Here is a 14,896-nt window from a genome sequence, read left to right as displayed (position 1 = left end):
TTGGGAAATCTCAGCTAATTGATATTATCACACAATATTACACGAATAATTAATTATTTTGCACACACATAAACAAAAACAGGAAACAGTCTACCATCAAATCTTCGAAAATCCACTAGTGACAGATTCGGTGTTTTTTTTTACCTTTAAGGACGATTGGGTCATATATGACCCATGAAAATTATGAAGCTTTCTTGAAAATACCAATAAACTATAATTTTTACTTTGTTGAGAAATATTATGTATAGTTATAATAGTTTCTATTCCCAAGAGGTTTTTGCTTAAAAAAATTAGAAATATTAAAAATATTAAAATTCAAGCACCAACGTGAAAATTTGAAAATTCGTTATTTTTGTGCACAAATATTTTTTATATAGCAAATAGCTGGAGATTTTCAAAAAATATCCTAGATTCCTACATCTTTCTACTTTGTGATTTGGTAAAAACATTAGAAAGAAATAACTTCAGGTAGTCAGGAAAAATTATTTTCTTTAATTAAAACTTCTCACTTTTTTTTAGATATTTAGCGGAACGGTCGCGAGTGCAAAAAAATCGCATATAAATTTAAATTGAAATATGAGAAAGTGGCTTCAAATTTCAGGAAACTTGCCAGGGGCATGGTCTGCGTATGAAAACAAATGTCCAGAAGGTGGTCAATTCAACTACTCCGAGCTCAGTGGAACTCAGAAATACTCCCAGTCTGAGGACAGTAGCATCTTGGGATATCTAGAAAGTTGATATGGACCAGAAGATCGATCTCATCTTGGTTCATTTTTACATTCAAGCCTGTCGTGACCAACATTCTCCAGTTTCGAATCCTCTCAATGTTCTTGATTCTGGTATTACGATTTATCGTTTCTCGGGGATGGGGGATATGGGCTTTCACACCATCAGGAATAAGATAAGTACATGGATCACTGGAGTCTTTTAAGTTTCATGATCTTCAGGAGTCATGGATTTTTTAACAACGCGTGAAAAATCCAAGAATCTACTATATCATTTACCGTTAGTAATGCAATCCTTTAATTACATTTTTCCAAAAAATCTTGACTGATAAGAAATTATGTAAATCCATATGGTCAACCCTAGGGCTGAAGGCCGAATTATCTCGTTTGTTATCATCTTTAAAAGCTCTTAATTTGGGACTGATGCATAAATTCGGCAATGGTTATCTTTACCTTCAGCTGCACTGCCCTTTTCAACGGATTTCTCATTCAAATTTTTCCGCTTCCATCTTGTGCTTCGCTGTGCTGTACCATCATCCGGTGTCATGGCAAGTATCTCAAAATCTCTGTGAAACGTGTCTAAAAAAATTTAATTTCCACAACAATTACGCAAGTGATTATGGCAGGAGCTAAAAAATCTGCTCTCTTTGTCTGCCTTGGTGAGGAAGCCGTAAAAACATTTTAAAAGATTTACTAATTTTGGCGGGAATTTCAGGAAACATTTGCCGCTCACCAATTGCCGAGGCTGTGTTTATGGATGAGGTCAAGCAAGCTGGTCAGGAGGATCAATGGAGCATTGACAGTGCAGCTATTGGTGGTTGGCATGCGGGAAATAATCCCGATTATCGAGCCAGGGAGACAATGGCTAAACACAATCTGCCCTACAGCAATAGGGCCAGGCAGGTAAAGGGAATCCCAGGAATAAATTCCAGACATAACAAAAAATAATGAATCTCTTTTTTACAGATTAAGAAAGAGGATTTCAATAAATTTGATTATATCTTCGGGATGGATAGGGAGAATATCAGTGATCTGAAGGAGCGTGCTCCGGCCAATAGTTCAGCAAAAATCCTCCTGCTAGGGGACTTTGATCCTGAGGGTCAGAAAATCATCAGAGACCCTTACTATGTAAATTTAATGAGTTATGTCACTTGAAAATGAGTTTACTATTTTTTTTTATTTCATTGTCAGGATTCTGGATCTGAAGGTTTTGAACAGTGCTATGTCCAATGCGTGAGATCCTGCAAGGCTTTCTTGGCTCAAGCCACCGAAGGAAAAATTTAATATATCCAACAAGATCTTTGTCACTGGTTTTTCCTAATAATTCCACTTGACCAGGACCAGTGCTATCTCTTCGGTGCCAAGCAAAACGAAAAAGAGCAAATAGAGAAAATTATGAATTTTATTTAACTGTTTTGGTAAATCTTATTGAAATAAATTCCTGAGATATAAAGAATTTTTAGTCTGTGACTTTTGGAAATTTTGAAAACTTGAGCATTCCCTTTAAGCTCTTTACAAATATCACTTCAGCTTTCTTTAAGAAAAGTTAATTAAAAGTTTCCCCAAAGTCATCTTGAAGAACTATTTTGAGATTTCTATTAGATTTTCTGCAATGCTTTTTTAAAAATTCACTATAAATCCATTTTCATTGCAAATTGGATGAATTTTGAGCTTTTTGAAAAGGTCAAGAGATACAAAATATAAAAGAACAAAATATATTTAAGATATATATATAAATATATTTAAGATATATAGAAAACAAATTATATTTAAACCCATAAAGGCGCTTTTCTCTTTTGATTTGAAAATGCTCTGGTGCTAAATCTTAGTATTTTTTTAAATTACTTTCAGTGTTATGGCTTTTTTTCATTTCTTTTGAATATCGTGTAGGGAGAGTCAAAAGTCACACCCTGACCCTTCCTCGATACGCCCTTGCAGGTAATACATGTTAGTTATTTAATTTATCTAATTTTTATACATTTAAGAAGTATAATTGTTTTGAAACTACTTAAAAATAAGACATTGGCTTTGGTTAAGTACTTAATTAAGTACTTAAATTAACGTACATTCGTTTTTGTGTATCTAACCCCCTATTACTATAAGATATAGTTCTGGATACGGGAGACAAAAACGGAGAATATCGATCGCTTACCACCTCGTCCACCCAGCTTTAAACAATCTTAATCCAGGATGATCTTGTGAGGACAATGAAGACAAATTTAAGGGCTACAAGCACAGCGGTAGAATACACACTGAGAGAAATCCGAAAAAGTTAAAATAACATTCCTGAAATGTTAATTTCACCCTGCAGTATTGATCCAAAATCGGTGTAAATATTACACTTTTTAGGTGTATTAGTGGTTAAAGGTATCCTTTTTCATGTTAATTTTACCCCTAATAAGGTGTAAAATTAACATTAAAAATGTTTATATATTTTTACACCTGAAAAGTGTTAAAGTTCTGAGGAAAAAATGTTAATCGCACCCTCTTTTTTTTCTCAGTGCAGGAATGAAGCTGGACAGAGATTTGGATTTTTACTTAATGACGAATGATTATTAAGTTTTATACGAAGTAATATGGCTATATAGAATAAAAGGGAGCAAAGCAATTCTCCTGAAGTCTTTAAAACTTAAAAAGTTCTTCAGCAAGTAATAATTCATGACTTTTTATTACAAGAAGAATAATTTTTAAAACGAAAGACAAATGCCTGATCAGTCAGATCTCCGTGAATCCTTCATTCGAAATGTTTTTGACAATTCCCAAAAGCCAGAGTGCTTCCTTCAGTGTCAGTCTTGAGGGGACACATAAAGCCAAGACTCCTGTATGTCCTTGTGAAATCCTTTTAGACCGATTAGACCCCTAATTCTTCATATAAGTCATATTGATCCTACTATATTCAACTTTATCAATTTTAATCAAACGCACGATGTCTGCTTTCTACTTTAATATTCAGATGCATTGCCTTTTTAACGGATTTCTTCTTCAAAGTTTACCTCTTCCATCTTTTGCTTTGGTATGCTATACTAGCATTTGTCTCCGGATGTCATGGAAAGTGCTTCAAAATATCTGAAAACGTGTCCAAAAATCCTTAATTTCCGCAACAATTACCCAAATAATTATGGCAGATGATAAGAAATCTGCTCTCTTTGTCTGCCTTGGTAAGGAGACTCTAAAAACATTTTCTGAAGATCCACTAATTTTGGCGGGAATTTCAGGAAACATTTGCCGCTCACCAATTGCTGAAGCTGTGTTTATGGATGAGGTTAAGCAAGCTGGGCAAAGAGATAAATGGAACATTGACAGTGCAGGTATTACTAACAAGCATCTAGGTGAAAAGCCTAACCACCGAGCCAGGTTGACTATGGCCAAGCACAATCTGTCTTACAACAACAGAGCTAGGCAGGTAAGCCAAATCCATTCTGAGCATGATTATACAAAATATAAAGAAATAATCATTTCACAGATTAAAAAAGAGGACTTTAATAAATTTGACTATATCTTCGGCATGGACAATGAGAATATCAATGATCTTAAGAAACTAGCTCCAGCCAACTGTTCGTCAAAGATTCTCCTTCTAGGGGACTTCGATCCTGAGGATCAGAAAATCATCAAAGATCCATACTTTGTCAGCTAAATGATTTAAAAATTTTTGATTTGATTTGAAAACTTATTTTTCGTTTATTTTCAGGAGTCTGGATCGGATGGCTTTAAGCAATGTTACGTCCAATGCGTGAGATCCTGCAAAGCTTTCCTGGCTCAAACTACTGAGGGAAGAATTTAATTTATCTACCAACAGTCTGAAGGTGTCTTCTTATAAAGAGAACTGTCTATCAAAATTAAAAAGTGATAAACTAGTGTTAGAAAAATTAAAAATTTTGTAAATTTGTATTTTTTGTTGAAACACATTACTGAAAAGCAATATTTTCATTGTCAATTGCATTTATTTGGAGAAGCCCATTTAAAAATGCTCTCTTTTAACGATTTATCATATTTTTTCTTTCAAAATATTTATGATATATAAATTGTTAACTCAAATTAAAGTACTCAGACCATCCCATCCAATTCATACACTGAGTGAGAGAAATCCGAAAAAGTTAAAATAACATTCCGGAAGTGTTAATTTTACCCTGCATTATTAATCCGAAATCGGTGTAAATATTATGCTTTTTAGGTGTATTATGGTTTAAAGTTACGCTTTTTCAGGTTAATTTTACCCTTAAAAAGGTGTAAAATTAACATTAAAAAATGTTGATATATTTTTACAGCTAAAAAGTGTTAAAGTTACGAGGAAAAAAAGTTAATCGCACCCCCTTTTTCCTCAGTGTAGGGTTTTCAATGATAGAGTATCTTCCCAAAGATCTAAAAAAAAATTAAAAATTTTCTAGAGGAAAAGTGCGAGAAATTTGGTAGGAAATTTCCGTAATACGTAAATATTGTTTTTAGAACTTTGAGATCATCCTTGAATACATCCAACCAATCCGATTTAATACATGAATAAGCTCTGGATTTCGGATTTAAGACCTTTGAAGAATGCGTTACCTATCCTCCTGACAAGCTAATATTACCATGAACGAGATATCAAAGCCCTAATTAAATTACCTTACTCCTCACATCAGTCATGATCATTATGATTAATTCAGTCAATCTCAACAGTTTTTCAGATTAAATTGATGGGTTTTCATATTATTTCTCTAATCTGAACTGCCCTTTTTAACGAATTTCTTCTTCAAATCTTACCTCTTCCATCTTGTGCTTTCCTATGCTGTATTTGCATTATGAGTCATGTCAAGAATTTTCCCATCTAGTGTGAAAATACTCTCTAAAATCTCCCCAATGGTATAAGAATTAGTTAATTTATTATGGACGGAACTACAAAATCTGCTCTCTTTGTCTGCCTTGGTAAGAAAGCCCTTAAAACATTTTAAAAAGATTTACTAATTTTGGCGGGAAACTTAAGGAAATACTTGCCGTTCTCCAATTGCTGAGGCTGTGTTTATGGATGAGGTGAAAAAAGCTGGTCAGGAGGATAAATGGAACATTGACAGTGCTGCTATTGCTAACTGGCATGTGGGCAAAAATCCTAATCGTCGATCTATAGAAACGATGGCTAAGCACAATCTTCCGTTCAGACATCATAAAGCCAGACAGGTAACCGAAATCTATTTTTGAATTTAATCTATCTAAAAAGTAAATATATTTATCTTGGTAGATTAAGAAAGAAGACTTCAATAAATTTGATTATATCTTCGGAATGGATCGCTGGAATATCAGTGATCTGAAGGAGCGAGCTCCTGCAAATAGTTCAGCGAATATCCTCCTTCTAGGGGACTTTGATCCTGAGGGTCAGAGAAACATCAGGGATCCCTATTGTGTAAGTAACCGAATTTTTAAAAGATAAATGCCTGATGATTGGTTCTTGAGCAGGATACTGGATTGGAAGGATTTGAAGAGTGCTACGTCCAATGTGTGAGATCCTGCAAAGCTTTCCTGGCACAAACCACCGAGGGAAGAATTTAATTTGCCCGCCAAAACTCACATCACCGGTTTTCCTCGCATTTCCACATGACCACTGTGTCTCTTCCTAAAAATAGATCTCTCGACATTGTGTCAAGCCAACTGTGAAGAAAATGTGTGCAACTAGTGAAAGAAAATTGCGAATTTTATTTGTTTGCATTGGTAATTACTGTTTTGAATAAAACTCCTGAGAAAAGGAACTTTTATTTGATTTTCTGTGACTCCAGGAAACTCCTGTCGTAGCCCTATGGCTGAGGCTGTGATGAAGAATCTCCTACCGCAATCATCCACATGGGAAATCGATAGTGCAGCGATAGCATCGTGGAATGTGGGGCTCCCTCCGGAGCCCAGGTGTTTAAAAGTTCTCCAGGAACACGGAATTGATACTTGCCACATCGCCAGGCAAGTCAACCAAGATGATTTCTACAGATTTGACTTTATTTTTGGAATGGACCCTAGAAATGTTGAAGACCTCGAGAAGTTGGCTCCTCCAGACTCACCAGCAAAGATTGAACTTCTTGGACGGTACGACAGTGAGAGGGATAATATAATTCTTGACCCGTATTTTGAGACAGGAGATCATGGATTTAGGCGGTGTTTTGAGCAGATCAGTAGGAGTTGTGTAGGATTTCTGAGAATTCACGGAGCGACAAGGAGATGTCACGCTGCCGATTGATCTTCAGCAGTTACATTCTGGATGAATTTGTCCCACTGTGCATGAAACATGTCACTCACAGTCATCCATTCTTTGTCCGACAGGACGCTTTGCCTAGAAAAAATTTATTTATGTTACATCTTAAGTATTAAAGCTCGATGATTCTTACTCAAGAGAAGTCCATGCGAATTTTTTGAGAGTCTCCAATCCAGCATTGGCTGGAGCTATTGCCATAAAAGCGTAATAATAGTCATAGCTGAGTCCTTTGGCACTCCAGAAACCAGGATCATCATTGGAGATGCTGACAGAAAGGCCCTGAGACAGGTAAAAACTAGCCGGATGATTCCTTAAATCACTGACTAGATGGAGAACTTGATTGGATATCGGATTCACTTCAATCCCAATCCTCTGTTTCTTCACAGTCTCCAACAAATAAGGATGTTTAAGGAGGGCATAACCATGACCGATCCTGGTCGTGTTCATCAGAATAGCATCAATCAAATTCTCATCGACATTAGTCCCGTACCAATCTTTTAGATAAAAAAATTAAATAGAGAATATCAGCTGATGAAATTATTCGCCACCGTCCCAAAAAAGTTATTCGTTTCAGAAAAAAAGTTTCGCAGTTAAATTTACAATAATAATTAATTATCTAGCGGAACTTATTGATAAAACACAGAAAAAGAATATTTTTAGCACATTTCGTTGCTAATTTTAGCATAACAGCTGGATTCCAATATTACAAATCAACAAGAAGAATAGTTAATTGTTTTCTTAACTTTTTTTCTTATTATAAAGCTGAAATGAGGACAATTATACGGGCTTGAGCCCTAAGGACCTTGACAGACCTGAGGATTAGCCGAGAGACGGCTTAGCGTAATTATATTAGAAATAATGGTTAAACTACATTTCCATCATTTTCCACTAAGTCGTCTCTCGGCTTAAGTCGTAGGTGTGTCAAAGGCATAAGGCTTAGCCATATGGCTTAACTGCTCTAATTTCATCAACCACAATTTTTTGGAAAAATTTAACTCAGGATTAGATTTTTAACGATAAATTTCCTATTAAACTCTAAAAACCAATAACCCAAGAAGAAAAATAGCTGCCCTACAGAACCAAGTATTAAACAAGTCTTTTAGTTCACTTTTAAAAAATTTAAAGTGAGAATTTTCCGTTGAAATTCCTATAGACGCTCTTAAGATCCTTAAGAGTGCGCCACTTTACTTATAGTTATCTCAGTGATGGAACCAAGAGCGTTATAAGCAAATAAAAAGATTTTTGATCCTATAGTGCCTTACTTGAGGATTTCTACAAGACTATATTAAGAAAAAATTGTTTCTTGGGAAAAGTTCTCGCTATTTAAGATTTTAACACATTCGGGAACTGGGCTAAACCTCTAGTCTGAAGACAGAAAAGCTACATAGCTTTGCTGATCCGAGTCATTTATTCAAATTCTATTCTAATTAAAAACTGTTACTTATGGGGTTATGATGGGGTCAAGAAGAGTAAATAAAAGCATATTTTCTCTAAAAGTATTTACTTTTTTATACTCTTAAGCTTATAAAAGCATAGCATTTAAACTATATTTTCTGAAATTTTCAATAAAAACAAATTTAAAAAATCAGTCATGGGACCTGATTTTCAAGCACCTTTATAATTTATTAGAAGTCAAAAAAACTAAATTTTCCTAGAAGGTGAGTTAAACCAAACTCGTATTCAAGCGGCGGATTTTGAAAAAAAATGCAATTTGGATTTTAGGAGAATTTTGTTCAAAATTACCATTTTCGAAGTATTTTGACACTAACTTTCGTGTTGTAAAATGAATAGTGATGAAAGAAACAAAGAGTCTTTTTTTCAAGTACAAGATTGACTCATCAGCTAAAAAGAAATATTTAGTTTTATGACTGCAGATTTATCTACCTACACCGAGTAATCGTGATTACCGCAAAGTAAGTCTTTTCAAAAAAGATTTCCGAAATTCTGTTCACAACTGTTGAATTTTTAAAAATATTTTAATGCAAATTTCAGAAAATATAGTTCAAATGCTGTACCTACTTTTATATGCTTAAAAGATTGAATCATTTTTTTTATTATGTATAAAACAGATAAAAAATGAAAGAAGATAATAGAGGAAAGTGCCCATGCTTTGGACGGTCCCAAGTTAATGATGATTAAATTTTTCCTATGTTTCTGAATAAATGTGACTCCGCAATATGGGTATTTTAAAATATGCGGGCAATGAGTCACACTTATTGAAAAACATAGGAAAAATTTAGTTATTATGAAGCTTGGAACTTGGGACCATGCAAAGCATGGGCACTACCGGTTTTTAGTCTTTGTAACACACGTAAACACTTTAACTGAATTTTCGTTTTACCTTGCCAAATATTTGCTGAATTCTGAATATTAAGCTATTTAATTTTTTAAAATGTAAGGAACTAAAATTAGAGCCTATGTGGCCCCAAAAACTGAATAAAATAATTGTATTTAGTTACAATTTAATATGACTTCAAAATTTAAAAAAAAAATTGTAAAGTTTACCGATTTTACAACTTAAAGTTGTCATTTCACTAAATTTCTCCCAAAAAATATTTATAAAGCACATTTAGTAGTTTTAGAATAGAGCTTTCATAAATACCATATTATAAATACCAGACCGAAATCCAAATTCAAAATTTTTTTAAACCAAATTTAATTAAATGGTAGCAAAATTTTACTAATTTATAACATTTGGAATTCGCTGAGTATTGTTCATTCTTTACTATTTTAATCAGTTATCACACTCTAAGTAAAAGGAATAAGTAACAAAATTAAAGTTGACCGACCTATCATATATGGCTGTAATAAATCTCGGATCAAAAGAGCGGTATTTGTATATTAACATTCCCAGGTGAAACCTGGGAAATTATAATTGGTTTAAAATAGAAACTTACTGGTTTCTCCCGCATGAAAGAAAAATTTAGTGCCTCTTGGCAGTCTCTGCAGAGCTTCAATGAACTTGAAATTTGCATTGTGATTCTTCTCCTGAGCTGTAACATCAAAGCCCACAATAAAATCAGGGAAACGTTCTTTGAGGGTAATAAAAGCCTCAATGTCTCTCATATTTCCCTGAAGAAGTTGATTTCGGCTGCCAGATACGATGGCCTTAGCCCCGAAGAAATTCGGATTTTCCTTTTTAAAGTCTTCCACGAGATTTATGAGGAGCTCAGTTTGTTCAACGGCATCGTAAGTCTTTCCAGCATCATCATAGAGATCCCCAAATCCTGATCTAAATTCTGTGTACATGACATTGTCATCAGCGAGTTCCTGTAGGATCTGCCTGTAGCTGTCTAGGAAGAGTGGTAGATATCGAAGGAGTTCATGAATTGTACTGAACATATGTTCGAATCTCGTCCAAACTACATCAATGTCTGGGTAATCTGTCTCAGGAGTGGGAGTGTAGAGTGTTAATTTACTCTCCAACCACTTATCGAAAGCCTCTATATCGCCTGATGAATTCCTCAGATCGGCTAGGTAGTACCACTGAGTGGGAGGATCAGGTCGTCGGAAAGTCAATTTGGTGACGTTGTTAGGATCTGTATAGAGAATCACTCCAGGACGATATGTTGCATTCTTAAGGAGCCACTCTAAAGATACCATAGCACTGCTATGACCATGAAGATTGGCCCCTTTGGGCATTTTCTGGATGAACTTGAACACTTCACTCTCTTCAATTTTATCTTTGACTTTGAAAAAATGATGGGAAGCCAGGAAATCTGCAGAATTATTGAGTCCAGCTTGGATTTCCTCTGTCTTGTGCTTCATTATAATCTCATTGGCTAAAGTTTCATTCTCATTCAGAAAGATTGCTCCCAAACGAATTCTTTCTTCAAATTCTTTGATAGCATTTCGTGTGAATTCATATCCTGAGAGCAAGAATAATTATTATAAAATATCATTGGAACTTCACCACTTTATAATCATAAATTATCTATTAATCCATTAATTGTTTATTTGACTATAGTGGTTCAATCAGGGGCATGACGTTTCTTATGCTTCCCACAAGTTTCTAGCGAGCCAAAAAATTTTTTGAGTTTATTAACTGTTTTCTGTCATTGTAAGATGAATTAGCAAAATATATAAATGCAAAATAAAGGCCAATTTAATATTTAATAGGCAACCGAAAACCCTAAATTGGCAACCTACATAGTTTTGCAGATATCTTGTGAAATGTGTACGAAAACAGGGAAAAATTTACTCTAAAACCGGTCGCATTTTTCAGAGTTAATGTCACCTCCCTGGGTTCAATGATTGAAATTAAAGCTTTTGATGCAGTTCAGATTAAAAAATTGAACTGATCCTCTCAATTCTGAGATAAATTTTAAGGTGTTATTTCTTTAAATCGGCCATTAAAGGATTATTCATATTCTCGAATGAAAATTTTTTAATTTTTAAGGTAAAATAGAAAACATGAATTCTTTAAGGATTCCTTGAACTTAAAAGCTGATCAGGAGGACCATTAAACCTTTAATTAAAGAAAACTTTGAGATAAGATTAAGTTATATGAATCATTAGCCTGTAACTTTGATAAGAAAATCTTTAATTTTGAAAGTAAATCTTCAAGCTTTCTTTATCTCAGATTTGGTGGGAAGATATATTTGTAAAGTTAAGCTTAGAACAACTCACAAAGCGTTAGAGATTGTATCTCTAAATTGAAAAGAATATTCATAGCTAATTAATTTTTATTCAGAACACTAACTCACTTAGAAAATTTACAGTTTATCCTGTTAAAACTTACTTGAAAACGACGCAAATCTCTCTTCAGGAACACTTCGTGATTTCACAAGGATTGCAAACAAAACAAGTAGCACGAATAGTACTAAACTCTCCTGCATTATATATTAAACTTTATACTTTGTAAAGTTATAAGAACGTTTGTAAGTTTTCCGCAATAGAAGCGCTATCAAGCACCGATTTTTAACTAATGAAACGCCTAAAATATTTTATTGTACCAGTACCCGACAAATACTTAACATTATTTAGTGTTCCACTTGGTGCTCTTGATAATTCATCTGCGGGTGCAAAAAAGCATTTTGAACGTGATAAAAAAAGCTCCCGTAACATTTGTCAATCCCAAGAGGGGATTAAGCAGGTGTTTTAATGAACTGTGAGTGGAAAATCGAAAAATTCTTGTTGATATTAGCATAAAGATTAACAGATCATTGTTTAATTAAACGTGAATTGCATACTTAAACAGTCCTTGACTTTAGATCAATTATACGGCTTTCAGGAAAATATGACAAAAATAAATATTGCTGGGTTTTAGTAAAAGAAATTACTTGGAATTGATTCCTTAAACAAACATTTTATTTTTTATTAGTAAAATTCTTATCGATCTTTCGCACAAAAATAGAACATAAGATCGTCGAAGATCTTATCGATCTTCGACTATTTCTGCTTAAGTGAACCGTGTATAGCACTTATTAACCTCTTGGTCAATTTCAGTACTTATTTTTCCAACAAAATAATTTAGTTGCAACATACTCTTTTATCAGATAAGTCTCTGTTGTCTGTTCTACCAAATAGTTTAGCAAATATTTGTGGGAAGAGTGGAAAATATGACAAGCTTGCGGGTTATTGAATGCAATTCTAAATTAGGGCTAATCATAAACCTATTAGTTACAAATGGTAGAATTTTGATATAAAACATTTAAATATTGGCTTTTCTGATACAGAGACTAAAAAATTAATGAGGAGTTGAGCAATTTAACTTATTAAACAATGAATTTAGACTATCATAAATATTTTAAAATATCCTTATTTAGAAAAAAAATTAAAAAAACAATATATAAAGTGTTTGTACGTTTATACTGCAGGTAAGTAAGATACCTCTTGAGAATGATCGGAAGAAATTAAAATTCATGTTTACAAAAGGTGTAGCTCGCATTTTAAAGCTATACACTCAGAAAAATTTTGACTCTAAATTTAAGAATATATAAGATCCTGGGAACTTAAATTGGACGTGAATCCTCGAGGCGTTTAAGTTTAGAAGCTCTGAGCGAAGAAAATGGGATAGAATTCCTAGCTCTTTCAAGTTAAAAGATCGGGAACTTAAGTTCAGCATGAGCTGAAAAATGAAAAATGTCTACAGATTTGCAAATTACAACTAAAACTAAATGATCATGGATTTAGAATTAGGGCATTGGCATTCATTGGATGGGATTTGAAATTAAATTCCTGGGTGTTTCTGTTTGAGAATTTTTAATTTTTCTGTGTGTAGAAGAGGCTTTCAGCTTAAAAAAAAAACTGCTCAAGTTAGATGAAATATATGATTACATGTCAAGAAATAGAATTAAGATTTATTAACATATTCATAATGCCACCCTGATTTTTCTTAAAACTTTGTGAATTTTCCGGATAATTCTGTACAGTCTTTTAAAATTAGATTAAAAGGAAATATGAAACAATATAAGAAAAAATGAAGAATATGCAATTGCTATTCAATTTAAATTTTCTATTTGTTGCTGCTCACAAAAAAATAAATCACTATTCTGGTAAATTTGTTACAAAATTAAAAAAAAGAGTAAAATAAGAAATTGCATATTATATACCCACAAGAATGAAAAGCTACAATAACGCGAAAAAGATTTTAAAAAGAAAAACAGATTGAACCCATTGAACCATTTTTTGATTATGAAAGTCGTCATTTAGACAATTGCATAGATTTAGGCAATTATCTAATTTTATTGAGAAAAAAGTTCATCGAGCATATGCATGATGCAAAAACATTGTACGTGCAATGAAAATTAAAATTGCAAAATTTTATTTAAAACTGGAGATTTGGTTATTTATTTTATATATTTAATTCAATCAGTGTTAATTAACTACTTGAACCTACCTTACCAGCCAAGTCCCTCAACATAAATATGTTAAGAAATTGGGAGGAGAGACTCAACATGTTATAACTAGTCCTCATAATTTTAATATTAGGTGAGATTCTTAACAATCTCACCTACTATAATCCTAACAAAATCTCATGTCCTCCGATCGGCCCCAAACTTTGCCAGAATGTGTTTTGACACTTCCTGATCACGAATATATGGATGGCTAAAAACCGTTCCCGTCCGTCCGTCCGTTTTTACTATGATTAATGAATAAGTTTTATCAATAACAAAGAGAAATTGTATTTTTAATAGATTGTACAATGGAAAATATACCTAATTGTTTTCTTAATCCTTTAACCCTTTAAGGACGATTGGGACACCGGTGTATCATAAAGAAAATAATTTTTCCTGACTACCTAAAGTTATTTTTTCTTATGTCTGTACAAAATTGTAAAGTAGAAGGTTGAAGGAATCTAGAATATTTTTTGCAATTCTACAGCTATTTGCTGTGTAGTAAATATTTAAGCTAAAAAATAACGAATTTTTAAATTCTCATATTGAAAATTGATTTTAATTATTTTTTATACTTCCAATTTTTTTTAAGCAAAACCCTTTTGGGAATAAAAACTAGAATACTAAAACATACTCCCTACGTCCCAAAAAAAAGTCGTACGTTTGAGAAAAATTCTTGTCCCAAAAAAAGTCGTACGTTTGGAAGAAAATCGCTAGGAAGAGACGGCGTAAAGTAGAAATGCTGTGTATTGGAAATATATTATGTACATAACTATCCTCCATCTTCAATGGTAATATGGAGGTCCACCTACGATTGTAAGATAAGAAAACAATGTCTTAAAAACATCTTTCTTTTGAATATTTTTAGTAAGATTTAAGTACCAAAAGGTTGAAAATAGAAGCTTGGCACCTTCGGCGGCGCCCCCGTAAATCGACCTTGGGATCATTACCCTACCCCTCATTTACCCAGCCCCCTCCCTACCACTCCAAAAACCATATTGTTTTTTGGGATTGCTCAAAAACACATAGTGCGATTTTTTTCTGAGGAAGAGGAGGGGCGGGGGAATCTAGGAACATATTGAAAATCCAAAAGTTGACCTACGGGGGGTGAGGGTCGTCCAAAGACA

At 33.5% G+C, this 14,896-nt stretch overlaps 5 protein-coding genes across 5 annotated transcripts; 4 read left to right on the top strand and 1 right to left on the bottom strand.

Moving 5' to 3' along the window:
* The first annotated feature begins 1,258 nt into the window (after positions 1-1,258).
* Positions 1,259-2,181, top strand: LOC129798878 (low molecular weight phosphotyrosine protein phosphatase 1-like). The gene is made up of 4 exons (XM_055842339.1): positions 1,259-1,384; positions 1,441-1,628; positions 1,692-1,853; positions 1,917-2,181. Exons 1-4 carry the CDS (start codon positions 1,345-1,347, stop codon positions 2,007-2,009), a joined length of 483 nt encoding a protein of 160 aa, XP_055698314.1. The 5' UTR covers positions 1,259-1,344; the 3' UTR covers positions 2,010-2,181.
* A 1,592-nt stretch (positions 2,182-3,773) lies between these two features.
* On the top strand, positions 3,774-4,540 carry LOC129798879 (low molecular weight phosphotyrosine protein phosphatase 1-like). The gene is made up of 4 exons (XM_055842340.1): positions 3,774-3,883; positions 3,941-4,128; positions 4,189-4,350; positions 4,414-4,540. Exons 1-4 carry the CDS (start codon positions 3,844-3,846, stop codon positions 4,504-4,506), a joined length of 483 nt encoding a protein of 160 aa, XP_055698315.1. The 5' UTR covers positions 3,774-3,843; the 3' UTR covers positions 4,507-4,540.
* Positions 4,541-5,536: 996 nt separating this feature from the next.
* Positions 5,537-6,242, top strand: LOC129798877 (low molecular weight phosphotyrosine protein phosphatase 1-like). The gene is made up of 4 exons (XM_055842338.1): positions 5,537-5,624; positions 5,683-5,873; positions 5,935-6,096; positions 6,150-6,242. Exons 1-4 carry the CDS (start codon positions 5,585-5,587, stop codon positions 6,240-6,242), a joined length of 486 nt encoding a protein of 161 aa, XP_055698313.1. The 5' UTR covers positions 5,537-5,584.
* Positions 6,243-6,344: 102 nt separating this feature from the next.
* Positions 6,345-7,067, top strand: LOC129798876 (low molecular weight phosphotyrosine protein phosphatase 1-like). The gene is made up of 2 exons (XM_055842337.1): positions 6,345-6,401; positions 6,467-7,067. Exons 1-2 carry the CDS (start codon positions 6,353-6,355, stop codon positions 6,913-6,915), a joined length of 498 nt encoding a protein of 165 aa, XP_055698312.1. The 5' UTR covers positions 6,345-6,352; the 3' UTR covers positions 6,916-7,067.
* LOC129802345 (adenosine deaminase AGSA) lies at positions 7,060-11,893 on the bottom strand. Its single transcript, XM_055848506.1, has 3 exons — positions 11,672-11,893; positions 9,828-10,799; positions 7,060-7,424 (listed from the first exon to the last, which is right to left on the bottom strand). Exons 1-3 carry the CDS (start codon positions 11,766-11,768, stop codon positions 7,060-7,062), a joined length of 1,434 nt encoding a protein of 477 aa, XP_055704481.1. The 5' UTR covers positions 11,769-11,893.
* Between the last annotated feature and the right edge of the window lie 3,003 nt (positions 11,894-14,896).

Source organism: Phlebotomus papatasi, chromosome 1 (assembly GCF_024763615.1).
Source record: "Phlebotomus papatasi isolate M1 chromosome 1, Ppap_2.1, whole genome shotgun sequence".
NCBI classification, from domain to species: domain Eukaryota; kingdom Metazoa; phylum Arthropoda; class Insecta; order Diptera; family Psychodidae; genus Phlebotomus; species Phlebotomus papatasi.
This window is presented reverse-complemented; position numbering and strand designations above follow the sequence as displayed.

Coding starts and splice junctions, on each gene's coding strand:
- LOC129798878 (XM_055842339.1), top strand. CDS start 1,345: ATGGCAGGAGCTAAAAAATCTGCTCTCTTTGTCTGCCTTG. Junction 1,385..1,440: donor TGCTCTCTTTGTCTGCCTTG/GTGAGGAAGCCG, acceptor CGGGAATTTCAG/GAAACATTTGCCGCTCACCA. Junction 1,629..1,691: donor ACAGCAATAGGGCCAGGCAG/GTAAAGGGAATC, acceptor TCTTTTTTACAG/ATTAAGAAAGAGGATTTCAA.
- LOC129798879 (XM_055842340.1), top strand. CDS start 3,844: ATGGCAGATGATAAGAAATCTGCTCTCTTTGTCTGCCTTG. Junction 4,129..4,188: donor ACAACAACAGAGCTAGGCAG/GTAAGCCAAATC, acceptor ATCATTTCACAG/ATTAAAAAAGAGGACTTTAA. Junction 4,351..4,413: donor TCATCAAAGATCCATACTTT/GTCAGCTAAATG, acceptor GTTTATTTTCAG/GAGTCTGGATCGGATGGCTT.
- LOC129798877 (XM_055842338.1), top strand. CDS start 5,585: ATGGACGGAACTACAAAATCTGCTCTCTTTGTCTGCCTTG. Junction 5,625..5,682: donor TGCTCTCTTTGTCTGCCTTG/GTAAGAAAGCCC, acceptor GGGAAACTTAAG/GAAATACTTGCCGTTCTCCA. Junction 5,874..5,934: donor GACATCATAAAGCCAGACAG/GTAACCGAAATC, acceptor TTATCTTGGTAG/ATTAAGAAAGAAGACTTCAA.
- LOC129798876 (XM_055842337.1), top strand. CDS start 6,353: ATGTGTGCAACTAGTGAAAGAAAATTGCGAATTTTATTTGTTTGCATT. Junction 6,402..6,466: donor AATTTTATTTGTTTGCATTG/GTAATTACTGTT, acceptor CTGTGACTCCAG/GAAACTCCTGTCGTAGCCCT.
- LOC129802345 (XM_055848506.1), bottom strand. CDS start 11,768: ATGCAGGAGAGTTTAGTACTATTCGTGCTACTTGTTTTGTTTGCAATC. Junction 10,800..11,671: donor GAGATTTGCGTCGTTTTCAA/GTAAGTTTTAAC, acceptor TCTTGCTCTCAG/GATATGAATTCACACGAAAT. Junction 7,425..9,827: donor CTTTCATGCGGGAGAAACCA/GTAAGTTTCTAT, acceptor TTTATCTAAAAG/ATTGGTACGGGACTAATGTC.